Source organism: Haliaeetus albicilla, chromosome 2 (assembly GCF_947461875.1).
Source record: "Haliaeetus albicilla chromosome 2, bHalAlb1.1, whole genome shotgun sequence".
NCBI lineage: Eukaryota > Metazoa > Chordata > Aves > Accipitriformes > Accipitridae > Haliaeetus > Haliaeetus albicilla.
The window spans coordinates 79,796,523-79,812,956 of record NC_091484.1 but is presented as its reverse complement, the minus strand read 5'-3'; the positions used below and the strand labels follow the sequence as shown (position 1 = coordinate 79,812,956).

At 42.3% G+C, this 16,434-nt stretch overlaps 1 protein-coding gene across 6 annotated transcripts in view; it reads left to right on the top strand.

The window, feature by feature from the left end:
- SCAP (SREBF chaperone) overlaps positions 1 to 16,434 on the top strand; it is a 67,196-nt gene that overhangs the window by 23,265 nt on the left and 27,497 nt on the right. For all 6 annotated transcript variants that reach the window (XR_011323782.1, XM_069778428.1, XM_069778427.1 and 3 more), the window contains 3 exons: positions 10,125 to 10,254; positions 12,064 to 12,221; positions 15,996 to 16,216. Coding sequence is in view for 5 of the 6 variants with exons in the window: in XM_069778428.1 (XP_069634529.1) it covers positions 10,125 to 10,254; positions 12,064 to 12,221; positions 15,996 to 16,216 (509 nt within the window). In the remaining variant the exon portion in view is untranslated. The remainder of the gene's footprint in view (positions 1 to 10,124; positions 10,255 to 12,063; positions 12,222 to 15,995; positions 16,217 to 16,434) is intronic.

Sequence of the window (16,434 nt, the reverse complement as noted above, 5' to 3'; positions counted from 1 at the left end):
CCAGTCTAAGAGTTGTTGATTTATCAAGGTGTTAGGAGTGTCCCCTTCCTAGCTATGCTTCCTTCCTTCCATCTTCTGTTTTTTCCCCAAGCTGAAAAAGGCAGTGGTGCTGAAGGGAACACACATCCTTGCTATGAAGTGATCTGAGAGTAACTCCTGTTTTCTTGGGGCTAGGTAGCTTTGCAGTTGCAGTCCACATAATGTTCATTCATTTAAAACAAGAAATAAAACTTGCTATATCCACTACATTACCAAGTATATTGTATTTCAGGTTCCTTGGTTTGTACTATAATTTGGGTATTTTCTTGCCAGAGCTCAAATTCAGGGGCTGCTCTCTACAGTGAGCACTTGATAAATATCCTTAGAAGTGTGAGATGCCTCGTCCTTGTTTGCTCTGTGTGGAATAATCTGATGTTTGTGGTGTGTGGCTGCACACAGTTGTTAGTTCTGTGGCTTGTGCAACTATAGCTGTTGAACGCTAATCCCTTAACAAATGGGTAGGGACTACAACCACGTAAACGTGGAGCAAGATATTCAGTAGCTTTTCAGACTGTACTGCACTAGAATCCTTCTAAACAAGTGTTTTCATCAGATATGGTAAAGTTTTATAGGTTTTTTTGGGGGGGGGGGGCAAGGTGCCAAGGCCAATGCAAGGGCTATAATTTGTTTTTTAATCAGGATGCCCAAATATATAAAATGGTGTGAAATAACAGGAAAAAAGAAGTGATCAACAGTCATCTCGGTGACTGCTGGCTATCTGTGGGGTGGGGCTGGAGACTTCAAAAGTATTTTAGCAAGTATTTGGGAACATGAATTTTTAGTTAATATACTAACTCAGTTTAGGTTGAAGTTAAGTCCTGGAACTGTGTTATCTGGTGGGCACTTCATGCATTATATGCTCGCCCTATTCTCTTACTCTTTCCTAGGTGTCTGCTATTGGCCGCTGTAAGAAATAGGCTGCTGGGCAGACGGACTCTTGGTCTGACCCAGCACAGCTAGCTTTATGTATATTTGTTTTAGACTACATCCATCTGAATAGCCTTCTACAACACAAAACTGGCAGCTGTGGGGCATGTTCAGCACACAGCGTGGGCTGGGTGATGTCTGCAGGAGTCGCAGCAGTCAGTTGCTTAAGGGAGCTGTCGGACGGCCACCTCCTGTGGAAACTTTCTGTTGGCTGGGGGCAGGAACTCGCTGATGGCCACAAAGTGTCACATCTGCATTTTTTCATGCAGTCAGATCGTGAGGACTCTGAGTAATGGTCTTTGGCACCGATTTAGTGCTGGAATTTGTTTGTGCTCTTCAGAATTGTTCCATTTTCTTAAGACAGATCTCACTGATTCATCTCAGCCACCTCACTGCAAAAATGAGTGAGAAATGTGCTGAAATTTGGAGAAAGAAGCTGGTGGAAAAAAATCGAGGCCCAGCTTCAAGGTAGAAGCTCATTTAGGCAGCGTTTCTGTCCAACATGATTGATAAGAGACCCTCAGCACTGTTTGCATAGTAATGCAGATTAGTGTCTGAAACAAGCATGGATCGATTAAGTAGTAGGAACTACAGGTCTTTCTAATGAGGAAAGAAGATACAGAAGTGATCCAGTGGTTCATACTGACTTTTATCAACAGAGAAGGACCTAATAATGTCCTCAGTGTTGCTGAGAAGGAAATTAACTCAGTTGTTCTCATTTTCCTCCCCCACACCTCAGTAAAACTCGACCATCTTTGCGTTCAGATAACTTTTTTAAAAGTGAAGTAAACCATGTGGTCCACAATTTATTCAGCATCAGTTCTGGTTCTTGATCAATGTGACAACATTTAATGTGTGGGTGTTTCTCCTGTTCCTAAAAGGTCAGTTGCCAAGGATCAGGTAGCACAGTCACCACAGAGTGTCTGTTATAGGTTGTTTGAATGTATTCTGTCTTTAACCTTGGAAGTATTTTGTGTAGACACTATTATTAATGTCAGCTATAGACAAGACATAGCATATCTGGTTTTGTTAATAAATTAATATTCAAAGCACAAGCAAAAATGCCTATGACTCATTCTTACTCTAAAAGTCTGAAAATCCACGTTGTATTAGTTTTTACTTCACAGTGAGTGGTTTCTGCTGAACTAGCTATTGAGAGGTGTAGGGCTTGTTAGTTAACTTTTTGTTTTACTATGTATCCCTTTGGAGGTGACATTAATTTTCATCACCACACTTAAATGGATCTGCATTTAGAAACATTCCTGGTCTTTACAGGGACAAACTTAGCTGAGTGTATAATTTTATTTTTTTTTCCCCTAGCAGAATGAGAATGCCACTTAAGGCTATTTGACACAAGAGTAGCTCCTCCTCCCCAGCTCAGAGAAGAACAGATGATACCTATAAATCTGGTAATCAGGGTAAATTTGAAATTCCTGTGTAGTTCTGAAGAATACTTTTTAGTTAAAGTAAGAATTTAAAATCAAACCGTTGACTCTGTGAAGCAGGTTTAGGAGAATTAAACACGGTGAGTCTTTGCAGGGCTTCATTATTTGACTGAAGCACTAGGTTCTGCTAGTTCTACTAAAGAATGGTAGAACTGACTGGAACCAGAGCCCTTTTGTGTGTGTGTGCATAGATATATTTCTTTCTAAAAGGACATTTCACTTTCTAACAGGTTTGTACTATCTTGTGTGATAACCAGAGGAGGTGAGTCGCTGTCAGACTCTTCATGTTCCAAATCCATAGAGAATACAGTCCACTGTGGGACTGCATGGTGAAACTAGAAGCAAGTTCTGTGTGGCGAGACCTCTGTTCTGATTTGCAGGAAAAAGGAAACTGGCAGCATGGAGCAAGGGGAATCTTTACTTTTGCAGTGTGGATTTTTGAGGGCCTTGTCAGTGGGAAACAGGGCAAAAGCAAACATAATTTATTCAGAAACAGGTATTGCTTGTGCACTTACCAAGGCTAAAAGGGAACTGTTGCTGCCAGATATCTGGCTCTCTCTACCCTCTGGCAAGACCCTTTTTATCAAATTTCATATCTCTCATTAGCAATGGGTTTTCAGGTTGTTCTATCTGTGCAATAGTTTAGGCTGGAAACAGGCTAAAAGCTTGTTCTACAGTGTGCAAAATGGAGGTGGTAGCTATTTTAAGGCAATATATCACCACCTTCCCTGTTACCTAAGACTTGGCAGCTCTCCATTTTCCTTCATACTCAGCAGCCGAAGACTGTTCTGGGGTGGTGGAGATCTCCGCTTTGATTCTGAGAAGGAGGAATATGCAGTTGTAGGGTTTGCAGTTCTGTTGAGTTGCCAGCTGCCTTGGGCTGACCTGGCAGTTCTCCATCTTGGCCCTTTAAGCTGTCTTGAAAATATGTAAAGTAGTTGGATGAACATTTTTGCTTGAACCTACCTCATGCTTGGTAACTAAAATGCACTATTGCTTGAATTCAGCAATACCAACTTGTAGATGATCTCTTTGTCCCTTATTTTGGATTTGCAGAAGGGTGTCAGGGTGCACTGTCATGTGAGCATCCAAAAAGAACCCTTCTCAAAACCAGAACTTCTTTTTGAGCTTTCCTGTCACCTGTTTTATATTCTACTTTTCTTCCTTCCTTCCTTTCTCTATGCTTTCCATTTGGGTGTTCACCTCTTTCCCTGATGGTCAAAAAAATCTCTAAAAAGAGAAATGTGAGGAGATTCAAACCTGAGTGCTAGAAATCACTGTAACTCACTTGGAGCAGTTCTCGCCTTTGGTAAGAAGTGCACATGGAAATCACCTAGGCCTGTCACATCTCGCAATCCTTGCAGCGTTTAGTGACTGTGGGAAGCCAGGATGCTTCTGAGAACTCATCAGCAGCTCTTGGTTTGCTTTTTTTTAAGTATCTCTTTATTTAAAAGATGCTCTAACATTGATGTCTGAAGTAGTAGGTCTAGTGAATTTCTCTGTATCACTGGGTGGTTCTTTCTCACTCTGTCCTTTTTTTATCTCTGCTGTCAGTCTGTCTCAGGTATCACTGACAAGATCAGCTGGTATCGCATGCCCGTATAAGGCTAAGTAAATTCTAGAACTAATGTTTTAGCATCTTACTGAAATAAGTTACTGTAAGTGTGATCTAGAATGCATACTTTTTGTGTTCTTCCATCAGATGTTCTCAAAACCTTTCATAAACATGAATCTTCAAATATCACTGTGATATAAGTAAATATATGTCCCTGCTTCCCCTATGGTGATATATGTTTATATTGTAATTGGCTCAAGATGAGGGACCTTTTGAAAAGACTCCCAATAGTAGGTCTTGTTCCTGAGCTCTGCTGCCAAACAATACCACGAGCAGTCTACACTATCTAGATCATGTTGCAATAAGGGCTATAGGAGCTAAACATAGGTGTGTACAGACATCAGGGTCTGTTTTAACCTTTTATTTAAATCTTTTACACGTGGATTTCCTGTGCGGCCTTTTCTCTGAAGATAGTTGCTGAAAATGGGGATTATAATAGAAAGTAGTTCTAGCATTTTTTTTTTGTGTGCCAGACAATCTGCTAGGAAGTCCTGTTCCTGATGGGTGCACACCAGTGTCTTCTAATACTGCAGCTGCCACAGCTCTTGTAGTCTCAGTAAAATATAGAATAGAATCCTAGAATGGTTTGGGTTGGAAGGCACCTTAAGGATCATCTAATTCCAACTCCCCTGCCATGGGCAGGGACACCTTCCACTAGACCAGGTTGCTCAAAGCCCCATCCAACCTGGCCTTGAACACTTCCAGGGATGGGGTATCCACAGCCTCTCTAGGCAACCTGTTCCAGTGCCTCACCACCCTCACAGTGAATAATTTCTTCCTAATATCTAATCTAAATCAATGCTCTTTCAAAATATGAAGACAATATCACCAAAGACAAAAGCTCTTGCTCCTGATGAAGGTCATAACCAATAAGAGTAGAGCCATGACTGAGAAGTGTTATGCCTCACTGTCTTTAGCAGTGATGAGTATTAGGATTAGGACTCTTTCGCTTATAGGGAAATTAAAAGAATTGTGTTACTTGGCAACATGGCTTTTATTGACTGAGCAGCGTGGAAGTGTAAAGGAAGCTGAAGGAGCCCATCAGTGTGGCCCGCAGAAAACTTTAGAATGGGTAGAGAAAATCTAACGCTGTTTTGTATCACACGAGCAAGAGGCAAACGGTTTGAGTAACTGCGGTGTTAGATGCTGCTTACCTTGCTTGCTGTAGGGATGGATTAAAAATATGGATTGGAGGGGGCATACAGATCTTTTCCTACAGCATAAATCCTGTTCCATATTCATGATCTAATCAAATTGCAGGTAAATGCTGAAGTTAATTTAGGTATCAACAGATCTACCCTGACCACAGGCCTGAAGAGGACAGTGGAATATGGGAGTCTCGGTTGCCTTGGTTTGCCAACAGCTGCAGTAGGATATAGTCCTCAGCAGCGCACAGACATCTCCAGATTTTATTTTCTTTCTTCCATCAGAAATTTTCCTTTTGTTCTTCCCCTCCTTTTGTGTTGCCTTTGAGTCTTCCAAGAAATGCCATTTACTCTTTCCTCTATTGCATTTGCATGTACTTTCAAATTTTTTGAACAAGTTTGAAAATCCTAACATGAGAAACAAAACCCAATGAAACAAAAAGAAAAACCCTTAGTCATTTAAAAATAGCCATTAGGGAGCTGTGAGTTGGTATGTCCTGTATTTTGGGAGGTGGCTTGCACTTCAGGATGGGAGTGGTTCGCTTCTTCCCCTTGAAGGAAGATTAAACTTTTTTTTAACAACAGGAAAAACAAATACTGAATTCTCAGCTAACCTTCCTATTAGCTGCCATCAGGCAGCCTGTCCTGTCTTGCGTCTTTCTCCGAGGCCTCGTGTAACCCTGAGCCAGCTGGAAGCTGTGTACAGATTTAGATGAACTTTCTTCCTTCCCACCTTCTCGGATAGCTTCCATAGCTAATCCCAAGGCTGTTGTGAACAGCAGGTACATATGTAGGAGGAAATCATTCAATAGTAGAGGAGTTGACACACATCTCCTCTCCATTCTGGCAACAGGCATGTTTCTTGCTGATGAAGTGGTTTTATTCAGATGTAAATATACTAGTGGCTGAGAACCAACATGGTGGAGCAACTGACAACCATCTCCAGAGGCTAGTTTTTTTAAAACATAAAAATACTTTTTTCCATGTTTCTGTGGTATGTAAGCTGGCATGTTAAGGCCTTCCGTTGTGGCCTCGAGCACAGAAAGGGCATAACAGAATCCAGAATTGCTTGATGTGACACACTCAATACTGACAAAACATCTATGGTTATGGCCAGGTTGTTATTTTGCAGACAGCTGTGGAAATTTAGGTCATTCACCTTTCCCAGCTCTTCTGTCCCTCTGCTGCAAGTTGCTGCTCCCACAGCTCTGCCAGCAGTTCATCTTAACCTTCTAATCCATGAACAGGGGTGAGGTCTGCTTAACATCACTGTTAATGACCTGGATGAGGGAGCAGAGCGTGTACTCACCAAGTTTGCAGATCATGCCAGCTGGGGGAGAGCAGTCAGTATGGTGGAGAGCACGATTGCCATTCAGAGACACTTTGATGGGTTGGGAAGATGGACTGACAGGAGCCTCGGGAAGCTTAGCAAAGGCAAAAAGGCAAATGCAGAGTCCTGCGCCTGGGATGGAGTAAGTTCCTGGAGCAGGACAGGCTGGAAAGCAGCTTTGCAGCAAAGGACAAATTGGACACGAGTCAGGCAGCGTGTCCTTGCAGCAGAAAGGCCAGCTGCGTCCTGGGCTGCACTAGCAAGGGTAGCCAGCAGGGTTAAGGGGAAGGAAGTCTTTCTCCTCTGTTCGGCCTTTGTGAAACCACAGTCCAGCATCCACTCTGGGGCTCTGCAATATGAAGAAGGCATTGACATGCTGGAACACATCCAGCAGAGCTGTCGGAGTGGGCAGCTGTGGAGTACCATGGAGGAGGAAAGGCTGAGGAGACTGAGTATCTTCAGCTCTAAGCAGTGATCTTACGGCTGACCTACAACTACTTATTGGGAGGGTGTAGAGAAGGTGGAGGCAGATTCTTCTCAGGGTACACAGTGGAAGGACAAGAGGTGATGGACAGATAGGAAATTCTGAATAGATCCAAGGAAAAAAGTGTTTGTTATGGGGGTTATCTAATACTAGAATAAGTGCTGAGAGAGGCTGTGGGACCTCAGTCCTTGGAGATATGCAAACCCAGACGGGACATGGCTCTGAGCAACCTGCTCTTGTTGGCCCTGGTTTGAGCAGGAGCTTGCACTGGAGCCCTCCAGAGATCCCTTCCACAGGGGAGGGGTCTGTGATGTCTGGAGGTCACTGCTTGAAGCAGCACAACCCCAAAGTTAGGCTTGGAGCCCTGTCTGGTTGACTTCTGGATATCTCTCATGATGGAGAGTCCACAGCTACTCTGGTCCCTTTTCCAGTGTTTGACTGCTCTCGTGAAGAATTTTTTCCGTACGTCTGACTGGAATTTCCCTTGCTGCAGCTTGTGTCCTTTCCCTGTGCAACCCTGAAACAAGTCTGGGGTCATCTTCACCATGCTGAAGACTGCATTTTAGATTCCCTCCTCACTCTTCTCCAGGCTGGATGAGTCCAGTTAACCCACTATCTCCTTTTGCACCGTGTTCTCCTGCCACATCACCATTTTGGTGGCCTCCACTGGACTAGCTGTGGCAGCACAGGCTGGTCAGGCTGGCAAGCACCTCTGGAGGTCATCTGGTCCAACCCCCCTGCTCATGCTGGATTTAGGGGTGCTATATGGAATGAGCAGGATGAGGAAGGGTGGCTACTTGTTCTGTAGGCTAGATGTGGGTGACTGGGACAAAGGGAGGATGCAGTCATCTTCCTGGGGGGTGGCCATTTATTGCTTCTGTAGGCAGAGCTCACTGCACCCACTGAAAGGACTGGCAACAGAAAAGAGTTTTCCATAGCTAGCAATTAGTATGAGGGCAAAATCCTTGCATCCCAGCAGGCCTTCAAGAAGTGAAAAATAATCCATTACACCTCTGCCAGGATTTGGGGCATTTTTGCTTCGAAAGACAGCAAGAGTTGAAAGGATTTTCAAGGTAGGATTGTGTGCAGGGCTAGCCAAATCTTGCTAAACTGGGAAAAAGTACTTGTGAAATGTTCGGCATCCAGAAGAGCTCAGTGTTTCCATCACCCTTTACTTGGTGCCATAGCTGTGACCTCTGGCAGTGGTCAGGTCTTCACCACGGACTGTGGAGATCCAACCATCAGCTGCACTGCTCTCAGCATTTCCCGCAGCTTCTGGATATCGAGGCTTCCCAATCAGGTGCAGCAGCAGGCACTGCTTGTTTCGGTGTGTCTGACAATAGCCTGGTCCTAGAGATGAACCTTCAACCAGAGAAGCGGCAAGATCACTTCTGAAGCCTGAGCTGCTCCACTGGTGCTGGTGAGGCAAAACCAGCCTCAGGCTGTCCTGTTGTAACTCCTGCAATGCACTGGCTGTTTAGATTCAGTGCCCCTAATTTAAAATGAGTTAAGTTCTATAAAAGATTATTGTTTTGACTCCTTAAAACTGACAGGTGATTGCACAGGGAAATCCACATCTGGATAAGCATGTAGCATGAATCTAAAGTGTTTTCCTCGATTTCTGGACACACTCAGGCATCAACATCAAAATAATTTAGTGAAAAAATCATTCTTCCTCGGTCACCTGTTCAACTCATTCTGCTTTGTTTATCACATATACTTGATTTTATTATTTTAATTTATGTGTATCTCCATCTCAGTCAGACGCAGGATGATTGCTGTATGTATCTCCCATGGGCTTTTGTTTTCAGCAGATCATTTGTGACAAGCACGTGCTACGTGTCGTTTAGAAGGACTAAACCTGATTGCTGCTTGTGAGAGAAGAGAGGCTGTGCTGTGTCTCCAGATTGTGGCTTTTATTGGGCATTTTCACCTCTCATGTATTATGACCTGATTTTATTATTCCTTGTTCTCTTCCCTCCCATTGCACAATGAAATGATAATAATTAGATGTTGTGTTTTTGTCAGACTAATAAAATAGCGAATCTGACAAGCTTTACTTCTGATTTTGTTGTTCTTTTTCAGCCTTTTGTTGTGTTGTTTATTCTGAAGCCTTGTCTTTAGCTGTTGCTTGTCCCCTCCATAGCCTTTGATGATTCAAGCTAATCCCTAACGATGTGGGCAGAGTATTGCATGAAAACAATCCCAAGGCCTTTATATTTATTCTGGCAATATTGCAAGAAAAGTTCAGCTATAAACAGGAAAATATGTCAGAAATTTAAGGCCTGATAGATAGTCGTGCATCAGACAACAAAAACACAGAAGTTATATTCTCTGATTCATTTTGGTGCTGACAATTGCAGTTTGTTGGTTGGTTATCTCTGTAACAGCAGTCTTGCTTTTTCCACCAGTTCAATTCTAATACTGTTTTAATCACTTCTGAGAACCTCTGGAGCTAAAAACAATATTCTAAACTCTCTGAAACCTCAATACCTCAGCTTTCAAATAGTTTGAAGTGCTTGTTGTGGGGTAGCTGCTACAATCATCTGAAGATTGTAGTAGCAAAGGGGCAAGAATATAAATATTTCATAGCTCTTTTGGTGTCTTATTGCTACTATTGTCTTATTGCTTTAAAGCCCTTTGAGGACTAATGAAGTTAATGACAAATACCGGAAATAGTTTAAATCTTAATGCAGAAAATTAGGTGATTAGTACAGGGTTTGGGTCAGGAAAGCAGCCATCTGAATACAACGAATGTGTCGTTTTTGTGCTGGCTACAGAATAGTTGACATATGGCTGTACTTAATGTTTTTAGCACTACTAACTTTCAGGTGATGGAGAGTAATTCAGGTGAGGTCCTGCAAGAACTACCCTTCTTTTTTTCCCAGGACTTTTAGTTAGCCCTTTCCAAGGGAAAAAGACCAATTATCTCTTGTGTTGCGGAAACACATCCAACAGTTCCTATGAGAGCTAATGCCCTCTTGTATTGCAGCTGTGTCTCCTGTCCTGCAGAGGTTGGATTTAGCTGAAGTGGGCTCATTTTTCATGACCCATTCATTTTTTGAGCTCTTCTTGGAGACTGTCTAAAAGCCTAGCTAAAACCAAAGCACGATGTTTCTTGCTTATGTCTTAATCATAGTTACCCGCTGCTGAAGCTGCCACTGCCTGGAACGGGACCTGTGGAGTACAGCACCCCTGTGAAGGATTACTCTCCACCCTCTCCAGACGTGGGTCTGCAGCAAGGGGATCTCAGCGAACGTCCCGACTGGGTGAGTCCTGCACTAGGGGTGGCTGGGTATGCTGAGTGTGTGTGTGGGGTCGATGGGATGATGAAACATCCCTGCTGTGTTACCTACACTTTACTGTAATCAACAGAAAATATTTCTGGGGACGTGTTGCTTTGTGTAACTCCGAAGTTTAGGCTGTATTTGTCTTGTATTAGTCTTGTTCTATCAGAAAAACCGATGCTAGGCATTTGGAAGAGTTAAAAGCTCTGAAATGCTGTTTAAGAGCCCGCTTTTCAAGGATAACCTTATCTAAGGCAAGTAGTACACTTTTTAAAGCATTATTAGGTTTTAAATAAGTTTAATGATGGGTTCTGGAATAACAGGCCCCAATTTCCTAATGTCATACGAAGGCATGCAGTTTCCCTAGAACAGCAGGACAAGCCTTCTGCTGACACACACCACTTCACACACCTGCCCTTGGCCTCCTCTGAAGGGTGAGAGTAGGGTTTAGTCAGCCTTTACTGCTGTAACTGTCTGTGGAGATGCTACCAGTAGTTACGATGGTGGGTTTGGTGTTGTCAACCTCTCTCTGAAGGGATCTGGATTCTGGCTATCAACCAGCTTATCTGTTGAAGATCATTAACTAGCTGTCAGAATGGGAATGTCTGTCTCACCTGGAGGTGGAAGACAGACTGTCCAGCTCCTCAGCGCTTACAATTTTCTCTCTTTTGGCTTTAAAATATTGCACCTAGTAGGGTTTTTTCTGATGGTGTAGGTAGTCTAGGCTTCACCTCCAAGACATAAGCTTTTTTCTTAAGGTCACAATCAAGAATTTTTCATTTGAATTAGAATTTAGGCAGCCACAGATTCTGGCTGTGGAGGTAGCTACTACAGTGTGATCTAGGGAATGTAGGGATGCTTGAAGAATTTGGTGAATTGAGTATAATCTAGAGGTGGGTTTTGGTTTTGTTTTGTTTTGTTTTTTTTAATTGGCTGGTAAGTATCATGCAGATAAATGAGACTTATGTTAAGGGTAAGGAATTAACTTTTTTTTTTTTTTGCATGAGCAAACTGGAACCCTGATGCTTTCCAAGAAGGCTGATAACCTGGTCCAGGAAATCAGGAAACAATCCTAAAATCAGCCTTTGTAACCGGCATTGTTCTTTTTCATTCCAGGGTCTCTCTTAAGTAGAAGTTACCTGTTGGCTTAATGCTTTTGATGTCTCCAGCTCTCTATTCTCTCCATGTATGCCTTTCTCACTGTTACTGAAATAATTTGCTGCCTTCTACACTCCCTGGTGCCACTGAGAGCTTTTTGCCCTATGCTGTTAACTCGGGCTGCTACTGGCTGATTAAATCTTGCCTTCTGCTTTGTTGCCTAGTTCAGCTAATAGAGCACAAAAGTTCTGGCTGTCACAGCATGTCAGCACTGCAGTCCCCAGAGCAGGGTCAGCAGCCTGGGCACAACGACCAGGAAGATTTAAATGTCACACAGCAGAATCAGCACAGGTTGGGGGAACCACAGTGTTGTGAGAGGCATCTGTGAGAGGCAGCGAGTCCCTGCTCCTGCCTTTCATTCCAGTACCAAATTCAGCAGGAGCTAGGAGCTTCTGCCTCACAAAGAAGCGCAATAGACGGGTGCCAGAATGGTCAGTGGCATTTTGCCTCTTTGAGAAACAGACTCTTTTTGTTCTTGCTAGGTTAGTACTGTCATGTTTCACCTCTAATTTGGGAAAGGAAAATATAGTCTGGCAAACTCCTTCCTGAAAGGTTGCCAAGCTGTGGTCTAATTCTGCTAAGCAGCTTCCCACTCACCGTGTGTTTTCATTCTCCCTCTGGTTTTCCCCACAGTATGTCGGTGCTCCTGTGGCCTACATTCAACAGATCTTTGTGAAAGCTACCGTCTCCCCATGGCAGAAGAACTTCCTTGCTGTTGATGTATTTCGTTCACCCCTCTCCCGTGTCTTCCAGCTAGTGGAGGAGATTAGAAACCATGCCCTGAGAGACAGGTAATTACTGTTCATTAAAGTTTGCGTAGAAGGCAGACTGACCCACTGTTGTACATGCTCATCTTCTAAATTACTGCCTCTGATTATTAGCTTTGAATTTGTAAGATTCTCAAAATTAAAAGAAAATGAGACATCACTGCTAACAAGTGACATCATGTGCATCCTGCACGTAGAGCAGTTTAGCTTTTGTGCTAGAGAACTTGCCTGTCTGCTAGTCACAGATAATTGTCAGGAACCTTCCAGTCAGAGTCCTAGGCAGAGAGGTCTGGAGGGGGCCTCCAAGGTTATACCTGTTACAGCAGATAGCAGCATCATATAATCCCTTCCTAAGCATCCAAGCTTCATATTAAAGCATGTTCATCTGACCCCACCATGCCTATTGTGAAGCTCTTCCAGAATTTTATGTAGTCAGGAACCTTCTCCTGACTTGCCACTTCAGCTATATTTAGGACAAGTTGATACCTGCTTGTTTTTGTCCTGACACAGTCTTTGTACAAAAATAGCTTTCCTCTGCTTCCAGATATTTACAGGGAGAACTTGTACTCCCCACCCCAAATCCTTGTTTGTTAAGGTAAACATATGAAACTCTTGGCTTACTCCGGTAAGATGGCTCTGTATTCAGTTTGTCATCCTGGTTGCTCCTCTTGGCATTGTTGTTAGTGTATCATTCCTGAACGTGGGAGATTAGAACTGTACACAGTATTCTCAGAGAAGTCTCATTTGTGTGTTATTTTCCATGGAAATGCCTTTCCTGAAATACAGTGAGAATGCGCAGGTCCCTTTTTCATGGCCAGTCACATCAATTTTACACATTATGAAGTGATTGGTTAACGTCTCCATGTCCCTCTCTGTCAGTTCCAGCTGATGAGCTCCCACCTTATAGCAGAAACTCTTTTTTGTCCTCAAGTGTATGGTCTTGCCCTTTGTACTGTTAATAGAAAGGGAGTTAAATTTATTCCAAGCCTCACATCATCCATTTCAGATATTCTGTTCCTGTTCTGTATTAACAGTATTTCTTCATTTTGTGTCATTGGCAGATGTCCCTATATCTTATTCCAAGGCTATTAATAAAAGTATATAATAACCCTGATTCTCTGAGCTGTCTGTGAGAAATTCCACTTTGTTTTCCTCAATACTGGTGGTCCCCCTTTCAGCAGCTCCATAACCATTTTCCTGTTAACCTCATTCTTTACTGCATCACAATTTTTGTGCAAATTTTTGTGTCCTTCCTGTGAACTAAATAATTTTCTGTGTGGTGCTGCACCAAAAGCTTTATTGGGGCCCAAGTAGGTGAGATCTGCTGTGCTTTCCCCATCTGAGAAGTCAGGCGTTTTAAAGAAAAAAACACTCAGATTAGTTTGGCGTATTCTCTCTTTGTAAACTAAGAAGGCATTTTATATACATTAACTTGCCTCTGTTCTTTTTTAAATAAGTTTTCCTTGGGGTTCTAAGTTGTTAACTGTGGTCAAGTTCTTGGCCTTGGCTGGATTTACTTTCTAAGGACAGAAAGCTTTCCTACTTGTCTGTCTATGTTTAGTGAGAATAATGATGCTGAGAACAAGCCAAGTGTGGTGAAAAATGGTGAGATTAGAGTCTTTGATCATCTCCTAGCTTTTCAGCCAGGAGCTTTCTTCATTCTTTGTCCTCTAACTCACACGGGTAGGGAAGATTTACTGCTTGTTCATACTTCCTTGACAGCATCCTTCATTGCTTCATTTTTGAGAGTGTCCACTTTACTACTCTACCAGATGATTTGTCCTTTTTTTTAAACCATTCCTTGCAAGCTAGCTGCCTGCTCTCTCTGTGGTAATTTTTTAGAAATGCCATTTATGCTCTTAAATATGGAGCTCTTTCCTACCAGCTCACAAAGCCTTGGCACTGACATTCTTTCTATGTTTTTAGTTCATCTCCTCCTTTATCATATGTGTAACTTTAGATAGTAATTTGTATATACTTGCCAATTACAAGTTAGAAGCAACTTGCTCCCAGGACGTGTGTTGTCTTCTCATTATCTCACCTTGGTGTTGCCCTTGATGAACAGTGATGCAGAATGGAAGCAAAATTAAACTTAGAAAGTCACCAGATGAAAAGGACTTAAGCACTTAGACATAAACCTTGGGATAAGGGCTCCCATTTTGGTGACGGACTCAGATATTTCAGGAAACATCTAACTTTGAGATAAATTCTGAAATTACCTCAAAAGTCATTATGAAGTTCCTTGTTGTCTGTTGCTTTTGTCAGTATCAAAGTTAAGTGCAGCTGATTTTCTTAATACAAAAAAAGGCATTCTTTTATACTGAAGTACAGAAGCAGCTGAAGATTATTGACAACTGGATAGGAAACACAAGGTGATTATATTTTCATCAGCTGTAAGCTTGCTGAAACTCATCATTTGTAAAAAGTCAGAAGTGACCTGAAATTTGTGGTTTGCTCCAATGCATGTTTTTTGGTATCACTCTGCCTCCACAACATACTGGTAGGGACATTAGCTGTGTCCTTTTGCTTCGCAGATAAGAATGTACATAGGCTTATCTGCAGTATAAACTGTTATCACTGTTATGTTTCAGAATTAGCTGAAGCTGAAATACAAAACAATACTCTTCCTGGAGCTATCATCGGAGGCATCACTGCATCAGTTCCTTTAAATTATCTTTCAGAAAGCTTTTGTTCCTATAAACACAGTATTTTCGAGCATATTTTCTAATACTTTCTTTTGATAGCTGTGACTTTTCTGGTTATCTTACCACACAGTGACAGGATATAGATTGTGGAGGGAGTTTTCACAAAGACATAACTCCAGTCATCATTGGTTGGTTTCTGTGTTTGCTCTTTATAGTCATTATAGAAAAAACTCCTCTAGAGAAGACATTTCACAATAGGACCCTAACTGATTTGTCTTCTGAAGCTACCTTCTCTGTAATCTGTGAGGCTGGAGCCAGGGAAGACTGGTATCTTGTATCTTAACTTAGCCTTTGTTAAATTTACCCTTCCTGTGCAAATACCACCAGTTGCCCATATCATGCTGAGGGAAGTGTTCTCTTTTGGACCAGCAGCTGTTCCTTCTCTAGCCAAATAGTATGCTGATAGGTTTTTTCACTAAACCTTCACAGTCAGATCCTATTGTAAGCCCGAGTTGATTCTTGCTTGAATTACTAGTTGATAAGAATTATGTAATTGTGTTAAAATGAAGTTCGGAAACAAACACAAGTTCCATTTTGTACCAGTTACACCTCTATTAATTCCTGAACCTGTAAGGCATTTTCTTTTCCATACAATGCAGAGGAATTCTGAAAACATTTTGCACAGTTGCAGATACTGAATCCTTTGTACATTTTAGAGCACTCTGTACACCTTAAATGATCCACCTCAGGAAGGCTAATAAAGATTTCTGTAAAATGTCCCATTGCATATGTGGAAAGAAGTATGCAGACAAGTTTAAGGTCTTTGAAGAAGAATTCCAGGGAGACAGTTTCCCTGTAGACTGGAGGTATCTTAAATGTGGAACTGAAAATTGTGGCACCTAGGATGGGTGAAAAGTGAAAGCTGTGTGGCCAGACAGTATGCAGAGAAATGATAATGGGGTTCTGGAGTCTGCACACCAGTTACAGTGAGATCCCAGTCTATGGCCCGAGGCTCTTGATCCTTAGTTATGAAGAACAAGAGCAGTAATATGGTGATGCAGGTCCTTGGGGTATTCATCTCGGCAGCTTTGCCTTTGTTTGTGAGAGTTGCAACATATGCAATAGCAGCGTCTAACTTTTGTTTGCATTTCAGTTCTGGTGTCAAAAGCTTGGAGGAAGTTTGCCTTCAGGTAACAGATCTTCTGCCTGGCCTCAAGAAGCTGCGGAATCTGCTCCCCGAACATGGCTGTCTGTTACTGTCTCCAGGGAACTTCTGGCAGAATGACCGAGAGCGATTTAATGCTGACCCAGATATCATCAAAACCATCCACCAGCATGAACCAAAGACATTACAAACATCAGCTACTCTCAAAGGTAAGATGCTGAAGTGCCAAAGAAGCTGTGAAAAATGCCTACAGCTTGCATTGCTGTTTTGTCCTTGGTATTCCAACATCTAGATTGCCAATATTACCAAATTGGGTGGCATTTTGTTACTCACAGCATCTGAAACAAAGCTACCAAATATATGTCATCTCTCATTTTATATCTGTATTTGAACTCAGTTCTGTATTTGTGGAAAGTGAATAATTCCA